Source organism: Diachasmimorpha longicaudata, chromosome 4 (assembly GCF_034640455.1).
Source record: "Diachasmimorpha longicaudata isolate KC_UGA_2023 chromosome 4, iyDiaLong2, whole genome shotgun sequence".
Lineage (NCBI taxonomy): Eukaryota > Metazoa > Arthropoda > Insecta > Hymenoptera > Braconidae > Diachasmimorpha > Diachasmimorpha longicaudata.
Genome location: NC_087228.1, coordinates 11,089,254 through 11,114,065, shown reverse-complemented (window position 1 = coordinate 11,114,065; position 24,812 = coordinate 11,089,254). Strand labels below are relative to the sequence as shown.

General features: G+C 37.8%; 1 protein-coding gene across 5 annotated transcripts in view; it reads right to left on the bottom strand.

Annotated features, from left to right (window-relative positions):
- How (held out wings) overlaps positions 1-24,812 on the bottom strand; it is a 34,228-nt gene that overhangs the window by 4,097 nt on the left and 5,319 nt on the right. The window contains exons 2-7 of one of the 5 annotated variants that reach the window (XM_064119664.1): positions 13,023-13,156; positions 8,182-8,298; positions 6,740-6,880; positions 5,791-5,893; positions 4,488-4,799; positions 1,436-1,556 (exon numbers count right to left, since the gene is read on the bottom strand). In XM_064119664.1, coding sequence (XP_063975734.1) covers positions 1,474-1,556; positions 4,488-4,799; positions 5,791-5,893; positions 6,740-6,880; positions 8,182-8,298; positions 13,023-13,156 — 890 coding nt within the window. In that variant the 3' untranslated portion in view covers positions 1,436-1,473. Of the gene's footprint in view, positions 1-271; positions 4,800-5,790; positions 5,894-6,739; positions 6,881-8,181; positions 8,299-13,022; positions 13,157-24,812 lie in introns of those variants that run through there. The other 4 variants (XM_064119666.1, XM_064119665.1, XM_064119667.1 and 1 more) reach the window with 4 other exon arrangements.

The following is a 24,812-nucleotide window of genomic DNA, read 5'->3' as shown; positions in this document are numbered from 1 at the left end:
TTTTTTTGCCGCGTGTTTACATCGCCTAGGTATAAAATATGATAAATCAAACGTTCATTCATTGTTTAATCGTCTACAACCAGAACTGAAAATTCAATTAATATAATTATCACCATTTTTGGCAATAAATTACGGAATTAACTCATTCATAAGAAACACTGAACAACTAATCAACAAAAATGATCGTTTGAAATTCATCGATTAAATGTGAAAACCTTCGCGTCGCATCACGTTACCACCCCTGCAATAATTTTAAAACTCCACAAGAACATAAAAAAATAATTGTTGTCATAATATTTATTTGTATCTCTTCATTTATTCTTTCATATAAATATTTATGCAAATAATATAATAATAGTACGTATATAAATTTATATATACAGATTAAATGGAAGGTCAATAAGTTGTTCCACAGGCACAAGTTGCCAAAAAACATAAAATCATAATAAAAAATGAACGAAATGCAAAAAAAAATGTACGATGTCCTGGAAGATTGAAATCTTAATCGATACATAAGCACCAAAAAAAATTGTCATTTTTTTTCTGCCTTTCTCCAACACTGCCCCTCGATACAACCAATTTGCATGATTTAGACTCAGGAAATTCATCGTTTTCCTCGTAAATAGTAGCATTATTTTTTCATAACAATTGGGCAGTGCTTCTAATTAGAAATATAGGGAGGTGCGCACCCATAGCGGAATCCTCCCCAATACTTTCGATAAATCTAGAGACAATTTATCCACGGTGGCACACAGAACAGAACAGATCAGAGCGAAATAAAAAAAAGACTAATCAAATGACCTCATCTCATACATCCTATCCTATCGATAAATAAAACAATTGCTTAGACCTAAGAGCGGGGAGTTGCGCCAAAAAAGTGCATTCTGATTAAATTTTCACCAATTGTCCTTAAATTTGCGATTCCGCGGGTACGCAAACACCAAGGATTCCATGGCACTGATCGTAATTCATTTTCAAATGTATATTATTTTTCACTGCTGTCTTTGCTTTTCCAATGTATGATTTTTTTTGAAGATAATAATGGACTGTGATGTAGACTAAATTTTGTATAATGTAATGTTGCTGGCGTGAGGGAGAATTTATTTTCAAATATCAATGGAAATTGAAAAAAAATTTAACTTTTGTGGCAATGGCAGGACGAGAATTCAGCACAATACAAAATTTTTTCCATTATTAACATAGTCAGATGTATTGATCAAATTTTAATCTTTTAATCTTAATCCGGATAACAAACAAATTACCGGGCTGAACACACGGTAAGGTACAACAAAAAGACTCTGTCACCTTAAAATGAAGGACCCATACATTGGCAAGCGAATCCAGCAGAATTCCAAAGATAAAAGTACTGAATAAAAATACAATATTGAAATAAAGAAACAATAAATGTAAAATTCTTGTGATAAATAAAACTAACCTTTCCCGCATTAAGGCGCGACTCTGTTATCTCTGTATTCACGAGAGAGCGCCAGCCCTTTGATAAGGGTGCTCGCGAATCTGACCCAGGTGCCTACGCTGTTTCGCAGCGGCTGCTGCACCTGTTTTCCCAACATACAACACTGTGAGTACATTTTGACACGCACAAAGATATCCCTTTTTTGTTTATCATAGCACTATTCCCAGGACTGCTTCCTACCCATCTATTCAGATAAAACTTGACAATTTCACTAACCTCTCCTCTCTCCCCAGGAGAAGAAGTGAAAATTTATAAACAATTATTATGCACAAACGAACGGCAGAGAAACAGTATGGAGTGTTGAACAATAAAATATAGAGAGCATTATTTTCAAGTTCGAACGATTCACCGGAGTATTTGATATCCCTCGAAACTCTTTCTCTGCTGTTCAAAAAAAATTGTCCTTTCATCATATACTCCAAATAACAAATTCATTGTACTTAATTCCCCTGTGAAATAAATTTCAAAAATATTATGCAAATGTAGGTCGTAACAATACTTTAACGTTCCCATAAATGCCAAGTCGTTACAACCAGAATTCCCAAGAAAATAATCTGTGAATTTTCTTAGACATGATGAAAGGACTCGTTAAAACCTCATTGTCATGATATTAAACGTTTAATAATTAAATATTCTCTCATTTTAATGAAGACATCTCACTCGGTGAGACTCTCAAGTTCATTAAAAGGAAAATCAGGTAATTCGTGATACTGAAAAATTGAAAACAGAAATGTAACCAGCCATTTACACTCACTCAAAGCAAAGACATTCGACAAAAAAAAAACTCCTACTCAGCTCATACTCGAGTAGATAATGTATATAAATATATCTAAAAACATATTTCACTCTCTCATCGCCCTGTCATTTTGTATAAAAAATAAAAATTAAATAATCGTATAAAATAATATAAAATAATGTACATTCTCGTGATCTATATCCATGTAATTCGAAGACTGCGTCAATGGCTGATTAGATTTTTCATCAGCAACAGCCTTCGATAACGCCTTAAACACCTACAAGAATATGCTAGAACCATCAGTCCTCTAATAACGCTTTTAGTTTGGTCCCTGGGGTAATTTTTCATCGTATACACCTATTGTCTGCCTATTAGAGACCCTACGTTTACAGCCTATCTATCACCGGCCGATCGTTTTTTCATTTACACTAGTGTTTCAACTGCATTCAATTGCGCTAATAAAATCTAAATAAATGAATTTTCCAGGATAATTCAATGAGGCAAAAATTCTAAAAATTTCCGATATCGTAATTTTCCATCAGAAAGTTCATTTCGAAATTTCCGGCAATTTTTTTAATAAAAAAGAAATAAGTTACGGGCGATTTTGGTAGTTTGCAATGTCAGTGTTACGTAAAACCTAAAAAAAACAGTTCAAAGCGAAAAAACCACGCGTGGGTGAGAGCGAGAGAGTAACGTGGGAAAGGCGGACCGATCGAGTTAGTCGAGTACTCAAAAAAAATTTTAACTTCACGTGTTAGACCAAACCCTAGGGAGATTCTCACTCGAGATTCTAGTTTATTACGTTGTAGTTGTTAACTTGATAGTTGCGTCGAGAAGAATAACAAAAAAACGTAACTAAAATATTTTCAAAAAAAAAAGTTGCCAACAGATACCTAAGAAAATCATAAACCATCACCAAGATAATGAAACTAGCGCTAAAAATTAATAATTAAAAAAGGGAGGGGGCGGATCGGACCTTGTGAAAGCGCAAAGGCGAATTCATTAGATAATCTAAACACCTACAAAAATTACACTTCGAAATGAAGTGCTAGTACGCTAATACTCCCTAAAGTACTAAAACCTCAATAAATATGGTATATAATCTTCGATACAGGTAAAATAAAATTCTGATATATTTTTTTTTCTTCATTCTCCCCTAAAACAAGAGAAAAATACTAATAACTAAAAACAATTAATGGCCTTTGATTGTTGCATTGAGTAATGCACGAATGTGCCACATGACTGGACGCCCCGCGTTCGCCCTATTCAGACATAAGTGTGCGAGGATCCGTTAGAAGTAGTACATATATATCCGTTTGGTATGTTAAAACAACTTCACTTACAGTTATCGTACGTAAACGCAATAAGAAAGCGTTTTTTAAACGTATAGTATTCAACTTCACAACTTGTGTTGATATTCTTAACGGGATGGGAATACTTTTCGCATTAGTGGTGATTCTAGCCACTGAAGGACGGTGTCAATGTCTCATATCGAGACAACATGGGAATATGGGGTAAAATGGGCGTTTTTTTCTTCATGTTAATTTTTTTCCACTTCCATACCTCACATTATTTTTGTCAATGCTCTGTAGCATTGTAAATTAAATATAAATTAATAAGCGCCTGTTTTACCCCACACCCGAGCGCTTACGCATGATCTTCTAGCCTACTAAAGTACACCTCAACGATAGAAATGAGTGGATGCATCGAATTAAAATAATCATTTTCCCCTTCAGCCCTGAAAAATCCGTTTAGGATGCTTAAAAAATGTTGTTCAGTATTTCTGGACTAGTATTCAATTTACATCCTCGCAGGAATCGCATAGTCCTGTCGTGCGAACACCTGGGTGAAATAATGTGTACTATTACCGATAATTAATAGAAAATAAAACAATAACCACCTATGAATCTTGAGAATTCTGTAAAAAAAAAAAGAAGAAAAATCTCTAAAAAAACAAACAATTACGTCGCGACTAGTAAATGACTGATTTAAACTATTTTTTGTTCTTCCTTTTCGAGTTGAATTCTATAGGCCCTATCGCTAAATAAAACGACAATATCATTCTCTCCTAAATCTACAAAATGGACACTCTGCTCGTCCCGTCCAACTCTTGTGTCTCGAATAAAAAAAAATTATCTCGCGGTGAATTGAACGTCTGGTGAACAGAGTGTCAAGTATTTATCGTGAACCTGATGATTCAAATAGAAATAATGTTGTAATTAATGATAATTGAGAGCTCTGTCTCGTGCATCTAGCGTCAGCGAGCAAATAACCCACCAGAATGGTCCGCGTACTCTGTGAGTAGTGGTGATGCTGCGAGTGCTGCGTAGTTGGCGTAGTCGGCGTATGGCGTGTATATGAGGCCGTGTGGATCGCCAGCTGATAACAATGAGCCCGGTGGACCTGAGCCATTGAGCAGGGAGGCTGCTGTTGTTGGAACCGATATCCTTGGTGAGAGAATCAGGGGAGCACCCAGCGGTGCATTTTGCGTTCTCATTTGTGTACCGAGGCCTGGGAGAAGGCGCTGACTTTCGGCAGCCGCTGCTGCCACACGCCTCCACTCCTCGTCGCAGGCTGCAATGTCAAAGGCTTCGATCATTCGTTAGATTGTTGTTCTTTCGGGGGGTGGAGGGGAAATTCATTCAACAATAATCGGGGCGAAGCTTCACAATTTAAATTCTAATGGAAATGCTCAGACGACTTCTTTCATTTGGACCCCCGATCCTCCTATTAATATCCAAAAATATGAGTATGAGCAATTAAATCTCAAAACCAAGACTATCAAAGTGATTTTAACGTCGCGAGTTTCACATTACCGCCAGAAATCCACCCGTGATCCCCAGATTCAGTTGACACTATTTTGGCAGCGATAAATTCCGAGTGAAAATCAAGCCCAAAGACTGTATTGAATGGGCCTGTGACCTGGCACAAACTCCACTCAAAGTGTCAATGACTAACGTTCGAAAATTAACGCATATAAGTGGCTTTACTAGGCGGAAGTTTTGGCAATGGGTCAAGGCGTCGTGTGGCTGTTAATGAACCGGCCCAAGAATTCTTAAAAATCTCCTGTCCAAGCGAAACTAACAAGCCTTAAAATCGACAACTTAATTGACTTTTTGTTATTGCGAACACGTAATTTTCATGGGGACAAGCGTCAGAACCCGCGGCTAGTTCCCAAGCGATAGACAACATCTTCGTAGAAAATAACTATTGTTTGCGAGCGAGAAAAATCCTCATGTGTATTTTAACCGGCGGCCAGACACATTATTTCTCGTTCCCATGGGCAAGACTGGCTCGAATCACGAGAGTCTTATCGTCCCTGTAATCGCATTAGCAAGACTTACTCGATTTTAAAGCGAGAAGTGAAAGGTGATATCGACACCCTCGCGGTATCGGCATAAACATCGAATTTCGGAGTCTTTTCACTAATAATTCGCAAGAAAAGAGGAAAATCATATTATTTTCAATTTCAAAGGCCACGTATCATTTAATCCTAGCGAATAAACGAAGATGTTTTCTCCTGACAAATTTCCATGACACCTATCGTTATGGGATGGTAATTCCTAGATTAGAAATTTACCTGCTGCGGCGGAAACTTTAGTATTGGAGTCTCTGTAAGTTCCGTTAATAATGGCAAGCTCCATGAGCTGCCTCTTCTTCAGCTCGTCCTCACCATCAGCCTGCTAACAATCGACATCAACGTCAGTATCCAATAGACAAAAAATTTCCGATTGTACATCAGTCGAGGAAATGAATAAACATGAGCATTGTTATGCAATGCTCTTTGGTATTCAGTGTTACGTTATTTTGCTTGATTGTTAAATTCAGTGCTGTTACTCTTGAAAGCGTAAGGCCTGAATATTGATGTTAAATAAATACCAAGACTGTCGATTACCGTTCGTGAGATTTTTATCGGAAGTACATGTGACGACAGTTTGCCAAAGACATACGAGATAGGAGCGATGTACAAACACTTGTCGGGGACATGTTTTTTTGGGAGTTGGAGGAGTGGAAGAACAGAGTAAGTTGACAAATTATAATAAGTGTTTCTGAATTGATAAGATGAAGAGATATTTTCTACAGAGACACTGATAAAAATTTACCCTTTAAATCTCTTGTAAATTTTTAACGAGCATCACATCCACTGAAATTTTATTCCCCCTGGAGAAAAAAGTCTGAGAACTTTCCAGAAATATTTATACAATTGTAGCGACGATAAAAAAATTTCAAAGTAAAAAAAACCGTTTCATTTTTTTTCGGAAATCTCATCTAAGTCATAAAATCAAATGATTCTGTTCTAACACGAGATAATTACAGAGTTCAAGAAAGTGTCAGGTGCATTCAAGTAACTTTTACAGTTTGTCAATTAAATTCTATACAAAATGAATCCGTTTTTTGAAAACTCCTGCTTCAGAAATAACTGATGGAGTGTTACGATTACGATGAACTAATTCAAACATTGGGAAACAACAAAGAAAACTGTAAAGGTTCTTGAATAGCCTAAAAACAAGTTGGAACTGTCTCACCACGGGCACAAGAAGTTTCTTGACTTCCTCGACGGCACGAGCGAGCTTCAGTGTGGCGCGATTTTCAGTGTCCTCAACAGTGAGTAGAACATGAAGCTCATCGGTGAGATGTTCCCAATTTGGTTTACCCCGGTTCTGTTCTTCCTGTTAAACCAACCAAAGAATATTAAATTCCCAAGGTCCACTCTTACCAATGTCTCAAAACCTCAACTCATAATTACGAACTAAAAAAAAAGTAAAATTAATTATACAGTACAGCCCATTTACGATTCAACACAAGAGCATTACATAATGCTAAATAAATCCTGGAGTTATGGTACATTTTATTCATGCCTAGCAGCACTTACTCGATAAACCAAAACGTGAGAAAAACCGGGACCAAAGGAAAATGACAAATGAGAGTAATGTATCACATTAATACACTGGTAATGGCATTATGTACTTACAAGAGCTTTCACACGATTGCCAAGCGCAGCTTGAAAACAATGATTCATATTTAATGCATAGTTATTCACTTCATTATCTTGTGAATGAAGTAAAAGTGTCGAGTATCCTCCAACAATGGAGGAGTCCTCGGATGCCATAGAAAGTGAACGACAGACTGATGAATATTTTCAAGCAAAACGAGAGGAGTAACGAGGCATTTTCTCCCCTGTCTATTGAGTGATAAACGAGATGTTATCCATGATTTTTACAAAACCAAATTGACTATCTCCGAGCCCAAGCGTCATTTAAGTGGAAAGTTGAATGTGACAAATGGAATTTGCAGAAGCTATCGAGATAAGGATTGAAAATAATAACGCGAATGAATCACTGAACGAAAACTAATTGCCAAAAAAAACATATCAATAGTTGAAACAGGAGAATACATCCCCAGAACTCAAAGGCAGTTTAATTGGAGAAACGAAAAACGACAAATTAAATAGCAGAAGCAATCGCGAGTCGAATTGATAAATAATATTGTGAATAAATCAATCAGTCCGGTGGAAAAGTACTGGAGTATTTCAAAAGCCACCCAGCGAGGTGACTCTCATGTACATGAAGAGTGCAGTGACCACAAGTTGAGTGTCGCCTCTCCATCTTCGTTTTATTCCCCCCTCACCTTAACCGGTAACATTTTCCTACGACAGGTATGATGGGATCCAACTTGGTATTGGTGGACGGATACAACAACGTGCAGGCTATATATATATATTATTTTATTTCTCTTCAAACGAGTGTTAATCCAACTCCACTGGGGAGTTACGTTGGTTGCATGCCACGAGGCATTCACCAAGTGTTCACCTCGATTTTCAAGCCGAATATGGACATAAAATCACGAGATTCAAACGCACCAAAGGTTTGGAATGATTTTTTAAATTTTGTGTAAATGGCATTGCAGGCCTAGGCTTGAATGTTATGAGCGATCTCACGGTTGAGAGATAACATATAAATCTGTCATTTACCTTCTTCTTGTCCCTCATCGACCCCTTGCCTCGCACCATTATTTTGCAACCTGTCTCTTGTTCTAGTTGCTTGGCCGTCATTCCACGTGGACCCAGAATCCTTCCAACGAAATTGAACTGAAACAATTAATTTTTGTCAAATATCAGTCAATGATCAGTAATAAAATATATTATATATGCCAGTAAGTAAAATTCAAGACTTTCCCAGTACTCCGGCTGGAGTAAAAAAAAATTTCAATACTTTTCTTGAGTCTGAGGATTTTATTGGCATCGGTCTGAGATTTATATCCAATCTAATCCTCGGGAGGTGGTCTCTAACGAAGATAAATATTATCGTAACCCACCAATCAGTCCCTGATCTCCACATTGTTGCTTATCTCTCGCAGATTAGAATGAAAACATGGAGCATAAATCAAGTACTCAAAGATTCTCGATTAAAGGGGCTATCGATAATTTTAAGAAAAAAAATTTTAATAGCAATAGAAAATATCAAATGGCAATTTTTCTCAACCAATAGATCCTAAAAATTGCGAAAAAAATCCTTTCGCACATGAGACAGAATCCATGAAGCATCACTGAAGCCTTAAAAGACTCCTAAAATCCATTCACAATGACCACTTAAGTTTACCATTCAGCTCTTTACGATAGTCACCTAAAAGGAAATCTCCAATGGATTTTTTCCTATTAACTAATGCTAATGTATTGTTGGTGATTGCAATAATATTTAATGTGAGCCTTTGCGGCGACAAATACGTCAGTTTCCCACACAGTTTCGAGCCAAGAGGGAGGGAAACGGAAGGGATGGAGATGTATTTGTCTATGGACACGGGCCGGTGCGTAGGAAGATACGTAACTGCGTGCCGATTCAGGATGTGAAGTAAGACCAGGGCACTTACTACTGGTGAGGGGCCGCGGCTTTGAAACAAGGAGCGCCCCGTCATTATAATAGGTGCCGCCAACTCCTCAGAGAAATCGACATAAGCCATTTACAAAATAAATCAAATGTGTCTTACCACATGGTCAAATACTTTACACTGGGCTTATTTATCTTTATTAGTTGGAAGAATTTTTCTCCTCATTGTAGAGTTATGGAGATGCTTGGGTAATTGGTTTTCATGGGATATGCGATCGCTGGTACATTCCAGTCAAACAAACCGTTGTAAAATAGATAATGTGGTAATTGTGAATTTTTTTCATGAATACCAAGTGATCTGGGAATGATCGAATGGTTAATTGACTCGAACATTAACCTTGGAAATGCTTGTAAAAATTGTTTTTCGGCAAAAGTTGAGGTGAAAAATAAATTATTTGTATGAAAATGCAATTTTGAATGATTAAAAAACACTCAGTCTGATGCAAAAAGCAAAGACTATAGCTTATAATTTTTCCCTCTAGGAATTTGGTGCTTAAGAAGCCTCCATCGGTCATATAATACTCGCAGACCTTATATCCGGTGCAAACTCGTGTATGCAACCCCATCGCAATTACCCCGCAATTAGTAGAGACCGACCAAGCAAGTAACATTCACGTACCCCCTAACCGTTTTTTTAATGTCCCAGTAGTACATGAGAAAATCAGTGAAGGAGAAGCTCCGAGTTACTTCCCTGAATTTGAATGTTCTTCGTGTAGGAGAAAAAAAAAAGAAAAAAATAAATTGAAATTCCTGAACTAGTTCCACCGGATCCACTGGTAAATGTTGTGATCTCGATGTTAAGTGGCGATTCCACCGAGTGGCAATCGGTGCTTGTGTACACGAACAGTCCGGAGACTTTTCAGACTGCCTGCAGCCTATCTGCTCAACTCCTAGGGGGGGATTTTAAATATAGATTTTGTAACAATAACCAGCGGTGAACACTTCACAAGATATTCCGAGAAATCGTTGTGATAATTATCAGCTTAGAGCTGATAATTATCATTCCCATTTCCGTTCAATTTTTTTTCTCCAATGGAAGAATAAAAGCCCTCGCGAAAGAGTGATATTGCACATTCTGACATTACTGGTATCCCGTAACGACATTTCGAATCGTAAATAACCAGTGAATAATAGAATTCAAAACGACAGGAAATAATTCAGCGGAATGTCACCACGTGGGTGGAGGTAACGACTCTACATTTACCCTCCCTCACTCATGTATTCCGAAATATCCTTTAACATGTTGTTTTCATGGCAAATTAAAGCTGCAGTACGAGACGTTTTACAATCCATAAAATTTGTGAATTTAAAAGTACCTGGGAATAACAGAAACCACACCGAGAGTCATCTCCACGCCTGATATTTAAAAATAATCCACTCTGCAGATATTTTCAACGAAAAATATATTATTTTTCATGAGTTCTTTATTTAAGAACTCGATGTCTGAAAATTGGATGAAAATTACTGCCGTAGAGAGTGAGAGAGGGAGAGGAAAGGCGAATATTTTCTCTCATTCCTTTTATTATTTTTACGAGAAACCCGATCATGTGGAATCCAGTGGGTATCTTTTTATAGAATCGTTTCGCACTACGAAAATAAAATTCAGGCCTTTCAGAATTTATTCTGCTGTTTTTCTCCTCATTTCTGATTTTATGGATTATCCCCGAATTCATTATTTTATTTCTGTGATGGAAAAAAAATCACAGGCAGTCCTACTTTTTTTTTTCCCATCGGCGCGAGAATGAAGCTGAGAAGAAAAATATAAACATGGAAGCCGATGGAAAAACTATTTACGAACAATAAGAGCAGGGTGCGCCGCCGTTGGAGCATTAACCCAGGGGATTTAATGGACCGAGAGTTTGTGGTTCTCATGTGGAATACCCTCCCACCAACCTCAGCCCCCGTATACATTTAAAACTTGAGACATTTGGTTTTGACGAGCCATGTCGAGGTGGATAGTTCTCGGCGTATCAATATCAAATCTGGAGCGTGACTACAACCTTCGGTGGGGCACGTTTGCTCTACTCATCGATCATAATATCTCGATTTCCTCAATTTTACTATCCTAGGTGACGTAATAATCTCGCCCCTTATGAATTATGCGATTGTGATTGTCGTGAAATGATAATGGTAGCTCGCGTGGGATGATGAGGGAGAATTAATGATGTTGTGGGTCATTTTTAATTGGCACCAGCTAGAGTCATCCTGAATAATTGAATGGAAGAATTTAACTTGTGGATTATACTTTTTTTTTACAAAGACAAAGGATAAAATTATTTCTATAATTTTGGAAAAAATCATCTCATGTCAAGTAAAATTTTCTTTCTTTATTCCACAATCAAGATGTCTTAAAATTTCCTCTTATTTACACGAAAATTTATTTCAACAATTTGTGCCGCCTATTTATGCATTGGCCAATATTCCCACTTTATCTTGAGACAACAATAACACCCCTGTTATGTGTTCCAATGCTCGTAAATGGGGTCGTTGGCAATAATTGCAGTGGTTAAAAATCATTTTAGGTAACTGGTCATAATAGCCAAGCATCCAGTGTCGCTCTCAAAACACTAACATCCTGGTTGGCCAATTGTGAATAAACGCTAAAGCCGTATGGAACGAAGAATAGATCTCCGGTGAAAAAGCAGTCGAAAATGCTGAGTACAGCCTCCGGCACAGCGTTATTATAACTAGAGTGAGAGGAAATCATGTGAGCAAAGTCGACTGGGCTTGATGGTGGAGTGCGTATACCAGTAGGCAACTTCTCTTGGATTTCTATTCTCGTACATTGACGAAAATAAACGCCTTGGCTTGTACACATTTTCTCATGCAACCCAGAGGTCTCTCTCTCATCCCCCTTTTATCGTCAAACCATACAACACATGTGCGAAGAGCACCAGACTCTCTGCACACCCGACGGAAACATCACCTTGGCTATCCTCAAAACCCCGATAAACTTGAAACCAAATATTTTAGAATTTTTTTCGTTTCAATGAAGAATTGTTAATAGTGCAAAATTAAAGGTGCAGATTTCTCTTCCAGGGAGGTGTTTTTTTATCAACTAAAAAAATTTTCTTTTCGGTTTTTCGGAGCTCAGTTCAGGGACTATTATTAGAATAAAATGAATCATAACTTTAAAAAATTATAATGATATCCTCTTGATGTTAAGCTACATTGAATTACAGCTCAAGAAATTAATATTTCAAAAACTATTTATTAATTATATGATGTTTCACTCTGGAACCCTCAATTTTCTCACCGTCCGGGGATGATTAAGTTCTTTATTCCACGTATGTGGTCACTCGATTAATGTTCAAGCTTTCCGTGAAACTTTGAGACTGAGATTGGTGGATATTACCACAAACACCTGATGATTCACACATGTTTCGTTGGAATGACTGAACCTAGTCGAGCAAGTCGGCGAAGGAAGTTCAGGGACGAAGGAAATATTTTGGAAGCCCGACCCAATGAGAATAAAAGGATATCTCCAAACAAATTCCGATTTCAATAAACTCCGCGAAAACCTCTGTCAATTATCATTCAAGATGAGTAAACAACTGTTATTTATTTATCGTAAAAACATCTCTAGTATCGTCACGAAGAAGAGCCAGCGAAAAAATTCAATTTCAAGGTGCGTAGAAATCGAATTAATTCAAAAATATAGTCCCTACATTGAAAAAGGCCCACGGTTTGCCTCAATGATTGTCGAGGCGTATCGAGTTGGGATTATTATCGGGCGCGATTACTGACGCCAGTGGGCGGACGACAAGTCCCCAACATCACCTACGCTTCTTTCTCAATTACCACGTCTTTATCTCGAGTATCAATGTGTTTTTTATTATTGACTTGCTGCAACCAAGTGACATTTTTTTCCCTGGTATCTTCCTCTAAAAAGAATATTTAACATTCTGGACAGTCGTTTTATACTCACATCAGGGTGTTCTTTTACAGGCACGTAGACCTTTTCCGTTAGTGTGACGACATCACCTTCTGCCTCCGGTAACGTCAGGGGCTCTTTTTTCACACCACTTATTTGGAATAGACTGGCTCGTACTTTAGCTATTTCTGAAATTATTAAACGAAAAAAATAAAAATTATTATTATTAATAATTATCAATATCTCCTCGACTTTTTTTTTTTTTTCTTAGTAATTGACAGTCACAGATCAAGGGACGTTCCATTACTCGTAACGAGTGCTCTATCGTATTATCCTCAAAGTCATTAAGCCCCACTCATTGAGTTGTAAATTACCACAACAAATGCACTTGAATTGAAATAAAAAGATGGAAATCCACTTTCCTGTGGATTTTATCGGTGAACAGAGCACATTCGCGTCACGCTTCAAGGTATTACCAATGTATGCGTAAATGCGTGTCCTTGACACAGTAGTGGATTTCATGTAATTTTTATGGGGATGCAGGCAGTGTTACGTGCATCCCCATCGTGCAGATAATCATTCTATGGAAGTCGAAATACCGATAGAATCTTCATTTTTCAGGAGTAATTGTTATTCGGGGGCTTTTGAATGATTTTAGTGGAACACAAGTCATTAGACGACTCGTAAAAATATCGTTAGGTCGTAATGATTGGGTCTGAAATGGCCTGCACGCGTCGGATAATATGCTAACCCCCCTCCACCAATCAATGGCCTACGAACGATTACTGTCACCCACTACCAATCGAGACATCGGGCGCCGTCTGATTATACTTCACTCAGTAAAATGTTGACCTTCATAATTTTTTATGAAGGAAATATGGATAAATGGAAATTGTGTTTCTATTCAGTCGAACATCATTCAACTTTAATCCTGATTAATGCCTTCTCATTGAGTGATTAATTAATCCCAAGGTTATTTTTTCCATTATGAAATATGTTTTGTTCTGGAAAAACTAATTTTCTACAACATTAATTTCCTCATTGTGATATATATACATTATATATGAGTGGCTTGGAAAATATTCTTAAAGTAATCCAAAAGTGAAATTGACTCATTGACTTTTCCATTTCTCCACTTGCTTCAGAGAATTGTAATTTTAACTTGTTACGACGTCCGTATATACTACTCGGTACCTCCACCTCATGAGTACAAACTATTTCCCATACCATAATCCGAAAAAAAAGTAAGAGTGGATGATTAATCAGCTCGACAAAAGAATCACTGTTTCAGGGAAGTGGAAGCATCCACGAGGCATGCATTAGCATTTTTTTTTTTACGGACAAGGGGAAGGGGGGAGGAGGAGAATGAAGAGTAAGAGGGCTATGAAAAATTTCCACTATAATACGCAGTCGCGTTGACGTCTCGTCGTCATTAAACGTCGGGGGCGTATGTTTCTTGCGATACAAACCCTCCCTCTTTTTATGTTTCACTTGTTTCTCAGGACTTGCGCACGAGAGGGGCCTTGCAAATCTAACGACTAGGCGTGGCTCATTCCACCTTCAGCCTCATTTCCTACCGTCTTTGTTGAAAAATCTCGGTACATCAAGGGGTTAAATGCGCCAGTGGTGCGAAACCAATCGAGTCATTCATGAAATTGAAGAAAAAAAAAATCTCCAGAGACATGGAAAACTTCTAGAATTTTTCAAGACATTTTGCACTTTTTATTGTATTTCTTTTTGTTTGAAAATCATATGTGAGATATTGATGAGAATAAAATACCCGGGGAAAAAGACTTTGACAGAGAGTTCAAAAAAACATTGACTTTTTCATTGACTCGAGGGATCTGATTGCAATCGGGTTTAATCGACCTCGATGAGCATACCGGCATCACGATCGCGTTAAATTTTTTTTCTCTCTGCTAATGACCCGGGAAGCTGCATCACTCATTACAACGAAAGGAAGGAAAAACAATTCGGGGATAATGACGCGGTGGATTAAGGTTAATTACCAGCGAAGCCACTGAATCCCGGGGTGTGACATAATTCACGCGATGACGGTGTCTTCAGCACAATCAAGATATCTAGGGGAGAATGGGTAAAACGAATGATCAGAGGAAAATTCATTAATCCATCCATTCCCGATGATTAATCAATCGATTTATCATTAATTTTTGCTCGAGGTGTAATTATTGCTCGGACATAAATGAAGGGTGACAATGTCGATTCGTGACAAACCTGATGTCACGGCTACGTACAGATCCTATTCGAGATTAAATTAAACCGGAAAAGGTGGAAAAAAAAATGTTGATAAACCGGATTATGACTTGAACGATCACTTCTCGTCTCGATCGGCCGGTTTTTTATTCATCAAAATCATGTCATAAGAGGCCATTACAGTAAGCACCGTAAAATTATTTATCTATCGTCGACTGGAGACTCTTTTATTCATTTTTTATTTTTACCGAGAAAAAAATTAATGTCATTGAAATTTATTTACTGAAATTAACGAGGAACAATTTAATAGAATTTTTAAAAGTAAAATTTCTTTTTCGAATGAAATTGTCATTGCGATTGCGAGTGGTTCAGCATCTTCGTGGCCAAATTGGTATCTTACATACGCGGTTACACACAAAGCTGACAACAACGCGCAAAGGTTAACGTTCCCACTGTGCCCCACTTTCTCGCGTGCCTGACCTCTTCGTCCCGTTGGGCGCGCAAACAACGCGCTAGGAGACCCCCAGTTGCCGAAGGAAAATACAGTTTCACGAGAGGATAACGAGACGAGAAAAAAAAAACTATATATATAGCCAAGAATGAACTGCACCTGTGCCATTAATGTCTCCATTACCGTCGTCATAACCGAGTGATTGAAATATTGTGGATGTGAATGTCGAGATGTCTCGCATCGCGAGAATTTTAATCAAATATCCGGGGGTTTTCAATTTTTTTCAATTTTTTCAACGTCAAAAAATCAACTTCAATGGATTATGGGAAGATGCGTGACTGGGAACGAGGAAGTGTGGAATATCCCGGGATAATTCAGGTATATAATGACTTGCGAAGTTGAAGGCTCCGTGACTCGAGAATTTACCAATGAAATTGGAGGCTCACGAGAAAACTTGAATATTCGATCTCAACTAAATTGTATGAAATAAATAAATATACATCAATCGATAAATTGAAATTACAAGAATTAATTATTCAATCATCCCTTGTTTGCGGATAAATCAAATCACCCACATTAATTTTATTTTCTTCATCATTTTATTTTATTAATGAGTCACGTTCCACCCATTTTAACCACTATAAAATATCTAAAACTCATATTATCTTCCAATATCATCTAAAAACGGGAGGACGGATTAGATATCGATCTGCACAACAATTTAAAGTCCCGCTCATGCTTCATGGATTCCCCAATGAAAGCCCAAGTACACGAAGACGTCGAGTTCCCGATCCAACCAAAACATTATCTAAAATTGAAAAAAACCCAATGAAAGTGCAATGAGCGTCGAGAGCGCACATGAAACAACAATTTTTTTGTTAATGAGTCACGACTGGGACATTTGCAAACGGAATAAAATCAAAAGAAACGATATTAAATCGTCAATGGCCGGCAATTGGGGAGTCACGGCGGTCACGAGAGGAAAACAAAAATATGGAGCACCGAGGTGGTGTATGAGTGGAGAGTAGAGGACATCATAGCCGCTTTTAGCGAGAGCCAGAGCGTCTTGGCTCGGGGGATAGAGAGCGAGAGGAAGCACATCCCGGTTACTGTCCCCTCGCCGCCCTCGGCTGGCCTCACATCAGCTGACTCGGTGTCCAATGCTCTTGGCTCTCTGCTCTTCTTTTATTTGGCTGAAAAATGAGCGCACTCTTCGCACCACCCGCACACGTGTATTAAAAAATACGGGGGGAATATATTACATGGGTTTGATTGTGACAGACGCCTGTACAACTGCCAGAAGCCACTAGCATCATCAAAACGTTGGATATTCGGCTTTGAGGTACATTAGTTATTCTCTAATTGTGTACCTTTGAATTTTGTTATGATTCGCTTTTCATAATAAGTCTTAAAATATACTTGAAGGACTCGATTGAATAATAAAACGGGGCCATTTATTTTTTGAAAGTCTGAGAAGATTTGTCATTTTTTTTTCACTATAATAATTTCACTCTGTGATTTTTAAGTTTGTCTTTCAACTGTTAAAATTATTTATCCAAAATTAAAGTCTAAAAATCGCTCTATAACTTCAGTATAAGACAAGTCTTGTGGAGAATTTTAAATAACAAAAAATACGACAAAAATAAGTGAGAAAAAAAAAAGCTAAATGGAATCGTCTTGAAAAATAATTCAGAATTGTGCTCTCAGAAATGGGCTCATGAAGATTGAAGCTCTGGAATTCCAAAAATACAACAGTATATTTCAGTCTGTCTGGTCTAAAAAACCCGAAGAACTCTTCCCACTCCAGCTGTCGCGCCAATAATAATCCTCCAATAATTCATCTAAAATTAAATTCCCATATTCGCTGTCTCATTACTCGCTTGACCGAGTGTTACCGCAAACCTGACATTGTCAAAATATTTAGTGCAATTCGAGTTGTGACATACCACCGGATGAATCAATCTGGATGCGAAGTGAGAGGAGTTTTTGATACATTTGTAGTAGTGAGATGTGGCTGAAGAATTCGGGGAATTACCAGCGAGATGTATTGAGAAATAATTGTCTCGTACATTGGGTAATTTCATGTGGTCGACAAGTGTGCGTTTCTATTCACCATCAGTCAACTGTCTCAACTCCTGTCGCTTAAGGAATTATTTCAAAAAGCCGACATTTTTCCACGAATCGAATGACCAAATTAGGATTATGTTTCGATAATTATGAAATTGCTTTGGTTTTCGCTGATGCTGGAGAATGATTAATGGGATGTGTTGATTGGTCACTGGAGAAAAATAAAAATTTCAAACTTTTGAACTCTATAATGAAAATAAAACCGAATGATGGAAGTGTCATACTACTGTGATTACTATGAGATCATCGGGTTTCGTAATCGCGAGCGGTGCACCGTGACACACTACTAGGCCGTGATGGCCTAGAGACAATCTAAGTTCACCCCCTCCACATTGTCAACACATCAAAATAAGCACGGGTATAACTGTGAGTGTATCAACTTCATTGTTTTGCTGCGAAGTAAAATAGTTAGTATCTCGGACAAGTGATGTATTTATCAGCGGTCGAAAAGGTGAAATAGAACTTTTTATGAAACTATGATTTATAATTCCTCGAGGTTAAAGAAACATTGATGAGCTCTTGACTTTTATTACTCATTATTCTTGCTAAACTTTGTCATTAATTTTCATTAAACATTAAATCATCCATGCAAATTTACAGTCCCTTATCAATATTTATTATATATTTTTTATTCATCTGAATGACAGCTTTAACTAGACTTTACTCAAATTATTTCATCAATCAAAAATCAAGACAAAGAAGACATGATTTAGATATTATTCAATATCTCTTCCATTCATACTTTGAAATAAATCTCTGAATGTGTTTTTACAGATAAACTTATCTGTAAAATAAATTCAAAATTCTAAACTCAATAAAAAAACTACGAACCAGTCTTCATCAAAAGCTCAAAAGTCAACCTGAGCTGACAGCTGTCAGAATGAGTCAATTTTTTTTCAATCAAAAGCTCCCAATGAATCTCAATAATGTTTTGTTATTATTCATTCATATAAATTATTTCATAGAGATAACCCCGCTGGAGATATGAATAACATTTCTCCATTTTTCTGCCAGTCATACTTGGATATAAAACTCAATGAATTTTCCTCGGCTGAAACTCATCCTGTTCTCATCTCTCTCCCCATAAACTTATCGTTCACGGATATTAGATCCAATCGGAAGGTTATACGGGATTTGAATTACTGTTGAGAAATTTCTAGAGAGCAGGAAACGGTTCGAATTCCACGCGAGCTGCGCCTCTTCGACCTCCGCTGACTCTACTATTTCAGTTTCATTAACTCAGTCTAAAAGAGAATTAAAAAAAAAAACAAACTCACAAATCAGCAGTTTGTACGTAATTTCCTACGATACCAATTCGAAAATTTTAGCCGTGTCGATGCACCCGTACGCAAATAGCATGAAGTATCATACAGTTGAAGAGACCGGAAGTTCACAGCTGCATAATCGATCAGATTTGAAAAAAAAAAGAAAACACTCGGGGAAAAAATATACGTGGGTGTTTTGGAGATGAGCGCACAGATGTTGGAGACCTCGAGGGTCTCTTATTTTGTCACGGAGGTGGAGTCGCTTGTAAAAATTACATCATCTAATGTACAGTGGAGAGGTTAATTGGACAGTGGAGGATCATATTCCATTCTCCAAATACACCTGAGAATAATGTTAGATTTATCACCGTGACATCTCAAATTTATTTCCCCATCACTTTGAAAAAATAAAAACGCGCCGCGATGACCTAGTGGATAAGTAACCAAAAATCCCAAATAATGAGGAAATAATAACAGAAGAGATTAAACTCAATGAGCTGGAGATAATAGACTTTTTAATTGAACAAGTAATAGTTGGGACTAATATTACGTTTTAAATGCATTAAATTCAAGTGGAATTAATTTGGCCATTTAACCCACAAGAAAGAGAAGGGAAGGGAGAGGTGAAGCACGACGAAAAAAAAAATTCATGTGGTTTTTAAAACAGTGATTAAAAATTAAATTTCACTAAAATGTGGAGAGGTTAATTGGGCAGGCGAAGGATGATATTCCATCCTCTGAATGCACCTGAGAATTATTTTTGATTTATCATCGTGACACCTGGAATTTATTTCCTCATCATTTTGGGTAATAAACAGACGCCACGACGGTCTAATGAATAAATAAATAAAAATGAAAAGTTCCAAAATTTGAAATTAATTCCAGTGTTTGGTAAAATTCAGTTAAAGTGTTTTGTTAAGCAGATTTTGTAATTGACCAAATAATACTCAGATGGAATACTATTTTTGAAATTTTTGAGGACAACTTGGCGAGTCGAGGGTGCATTAAATCCAAGTGGAATTAACTTGGCAGTTTAGCTCAGGAGAAATGTAGCCCGAGGCACAACAAACACGAAAATTCATTTCTGTGATTTTCAAAAGACGATGAAGGAAAAGATATGCTTAAGCAACATTGCTTATTTCTACTCTCTGACTCAGTCCCTGTATTTATAATTCGACGCTTACTGCGACTCAATTCGAAATTCATAACTCTCAACTAATAACGCTATTTACTGTATTTTATGTAAATTCATTCGCAACCAGACACGAAGTGATCAACTTTTCTTGAAAATTCTCAACCGATACCCAAGAAATAATGATTAATTTTTTTTTTAATTAAAAAATTTAAATCTGGAGAGAAATTAATTAAAGCTGATGTGTCACAATTTATTAAGAATTGAAATGGCCCCGGAATTTAACAAACATCCGTTAAATACCATTACGAAAAAAAAAAACAAGGAATTACAGGTTGAAGTCAACAGGTTGAGCATTCAAAGCCCTGATTTCGAGTCGCTCAGGTGTCTCGTCCCCTTCCAACAGGTTCCATTCATTTCTCCCCTAGGTATAATCCACACAATACACATGAGCCAATGCGGGACTCTTCCGTGAAGTCGAGTGGTCAAAACGTGAGGGGGAGAACGACCATATCTCATGCTCATCGAACGCCAGGAGAAAAAAAATAATTCTACCTGTTCAACACAGCGATAAAAAAAAAAGTCAGGAGTACGCAGGGGCGAGGGGGAGCGAGAAATGTTATTTTCCCACGGGGAAAACGCGAGGCATGAAAAATCCATACACGTTTATGAGGGGAATTCTGAAGTATCCGAGGCATAAAGTTTAATTGAAGTTCGATCCGAGGGAATTTTATGCTGGTACTTTAATGGTCATTGAGATATTTTTTTTTATCATCAAAGATACGAACTAAATGAAGGGATGATATATGGGGAGCAGTTGGGGCAATGGTGGTCCACGCAGGGGGCTATTAAGTGATTACGTCAGTCTACGGGTTGACGAATAATTTTCCTATTTATTCTGCCTCATTATACCATAGGCAGAATAATTTTTCACAAAATGTACTGGCCTCTGATGGCCAATAACTCGGGAATGGCTGAGTCAATTTCCCGTTTCTTGCCACTTCCCTGGAATTTTTATAAGTTTCGAAATGAGCCCTCAGTTCACCAAAACGTACCGTTCACTTCCGAGATATCGATAATTCCACGCAGCCCCCCCCCCTCTCTCTATCGCAATCCGCAAACATAAAAATATTGACTCACAAGTACTATTTACCGGATAATGTCCAGTGTTATCGGAATATGGACATAGTGTAAGTACTGCCACTGTTTGCCCCACAAACATATCATTTACTGAGCGGTACTGTTTGATGTCAGTGTCACTCAAGAGTTTTTAAAAATTATCACCCAAATTGTAGCAGTAGAATCTTCCGAGGGAGCGAATTGAAAGTGAGAAATTTAATGTTGAGAAAGAACATCATGGCGATCAACCAGACGGGTTTTATTTATCAAGGGGAATCGAAGGAACCGGGTCCGGTGTATCCCCAACTCGGCTATATTCTGGACCGAAGTTGTCTGGGGGAGGAGGCAATTATTACCATTTTCGCCAATTTTTTTCAACTGGACAACATTCATCTCTATCGATATTTATTGAATACAAACGGTAATAGATGGAATAATACATGGGGGCAGGCATTCAGTGGTGAAACCCAGGAAAATCAAAAACACATAAATACACGGAAATGCGAGAGTGCAGAGGGGTAGAACATGAGGTAGTGATACCTTGGAGGCAATTACAGTGTAGGCACACTTTCCTAACCGTTCGGTTTTCAGTGTACACTGAGAAAGCATCAATACCGTTGTGCTCAGCCAAACTAAAATATCTGTGGGCATATTATCCTCACGACAAGCATTTAAACCTCGCCTTCTTCCTGACTGGCTTTCATGGTTTCTTGAAAAACATTTTTCTCAATGTTCTGTTCTCCTCTTCTCTCAAATTATTCTGACGATATTCCACTGAGAAAAATCGACATACTTTTTCGACAGGAGAAAGGTGAAAATGGAATTTTTTTTTTCATCGGTATTTAGCGACGATATTTCAGCTATTTTCATGGAAATTAACGTCTGTTCTCCATGCATCCCACAGCGTTTACTGATGAATGAGGAAATGCCAACGCTCACCCGTCACCGGTTAATTTTATTTTTTTATGAAAGTTGACTTAAATTTTTCATTTGTATTTAGTGAATTTTTTTGTAATTCTCATCAAATGAGGAAAGGCTACTGTTTCCCCAGACTCAACAACTTGTGATTCTATTCATTTTTTGTATAACCGTTACGTAACGAAAATGAAAATGTAAATAAAAAAAACATTTCAAGGAGAATAAAAAAAAAATGCTGGGAATGTACGGTGGAGGCCCTCGAGTAATGAAAATAAAAATAAATGGAGAGTGGAGGAGAGGAAAAAAAAAGCGACAAGAAGGGCCCTTCGAGGCCGTTGACCGTGTGCTGACCCGCCAGCAGTGCGCCGTCGTCCTATCCACAGTGTAGAAACCCAAGGCATCGTTCTCCCTTTTTAGGCTCTCCATCTCCTTCCCTGGCCTCCCTCAGCGCCCTTTGGAACACGTGGTGGGGAGATACTCCCTTGTTTCTCTCCGTCTTTAGAGGACGACTCGAAATTCTTTGATGGCGGGAATTATTCAGAGATTCCGGGAATCAGCGCCGATTATCCTTCGATTATTCAGAGGTGCAATTTTATGAGACTATTGCTTCTGAATTGAATCCCTGAATTTTGAAAAACTTGTGGAGCGAGGAGTGCCGTGGGCGTCCCTAAATATTTTATCTCCCGATTTCATCGTATTTCCAACTACTCAGAAAAACATCAAGTCAAGCGAGACGACGACATTGATTTTCATTCCGACCCTTGAATAATCTTCTCACAGGGCCCCATATGTTGACTAATGCCCCTGAGAGCACCGCGTTGGGCTGAGAAAAAAAAACAAAACTATTTTTTTGTATGACAAATGGCTCCTCAGCGCTTCTAAATCCGTCGAGTTATTTTTTTTTCATCCGGACGTGAAACATCTACAATATCCAAAATTATACCGAATTATTCAGTTACAATCCGCGTCTAAATGCAGAACAGATTGTCTGCCTCGGAGAATTTAAAAACCGTGTGGCTCTACGGGTGTCACCTCCACTATCTGTAAGAATCCATCTTCAATTTCCGCTGGTCAGGGAAGAAAAAAAGGAGAAAAGGTCGTTGAGTCGTCGTACTACCTCCGAAGGCCCCCTAGACTTTTTATTTTCCCCGCTCCCTTTCTCTCACACTTTTTACAGATGAAAAGACATTTCTTTCTTATCTCCATGGATGAATGTTTACGCACAACTTCAGACAGGTTTCCAAGCTGTTTATTATACCCGAATGATCGTTAACCAGAATCTCTATATGATATAACGGTACCCGGGAGATTTGTCGAATGAAATCGTACGAAATAATCGGCTCCCTGTCAGTTGAAGAAACTCAATAAAACATGAAAAATAATCGGAGTGGGATGATAGATGACCTTATCGTGGCGTTTGCGATTGGAACGATTATAATTATCACTGAACCGATTGGGAAATTACCAATTAAAATTTTCCCTCACGTGAGAAAAGTGAATTAAAAGAAATTCTGAAAAATATAAAAATTTTATTCGCATCGTGAGGAGACCTCTTTAATCAACGATTAACCCCGTCTGCAATAATCATTAAAATCTTTCAACAATTTTCAAACAATCATCCTAATGTAATTTTAATTTTCCTCCAACTACGTTCGAGTCGATTCAAACTGCCGAGTCGATTATATTTCTCATCGTCAAGAGTCACGCCCGTTGGCTATAGTCAGACAGTGCGTACGTGTTCGAATACGCAGAATTCGCAGGACTATACATCAAACTGCTCACTACTCTTTTTATTTTATTTTTTTTTCAACAAAAAAAGTGTCGAGGGAGAAAAGTGGGGGGAGAAAAATGTTAACGAGAAAATGATGTTTTTGCACGCATGCATAATAGAAACGACATGCAACAATCCAAGGAGAGTTGGTATTTGTGTCGTTCCCCTGGCGTAAGACAGTGACGTTATCGTCACCATAAAGCACTCGATGATAGTTGCGGATACGGGACTATGTGGACATGCGTAATGAGTGGTCTTTGAAATAGTCCGGCTGTCGAGTGAGAAATTTAATTCACGGGGGGATATAATCTGTGACCAATGGACAACTGATAATTCAAGCGGCAATGTGGAGGTGGGCGTGTATACTCGACGCACTGATACGAATCGAAATGAATTAACACGATTCCACAGAGCAGGTAGTTGCATAAATGTAATGCTTTAATTGTCTATTTAAGCCTGTTTAAATGTATTTTCCGATTGGAATTGCTTTTCAACATTTGTAGTTGCATCTCGAGGCATTCATTAGACAGTGCAAAATGTCGCTGAATTTCGTAAAGTACCAAATCGCAAAAATTTAATTAAATTGACATTAGAAGTTACAAGATGAAATACAACATAGGTTGTTGCTCACATGCTAGAGTTTACCCCAGATTTTTCGTCTGCATAACGGACAACAACTCGTCTACACTCGACTCTAATGAGCAATCAATGAGTCATTATCTAATTAAAATCCTCGGAATTTATGGAGTTAGTTTCTTTGTCATTTGATATGAGTGGATTTATGCGAAATTGTCAGCGAAAATTTCCGTGACGGAATGGCTAAATTTATCGTATCGCGAATCAAGGG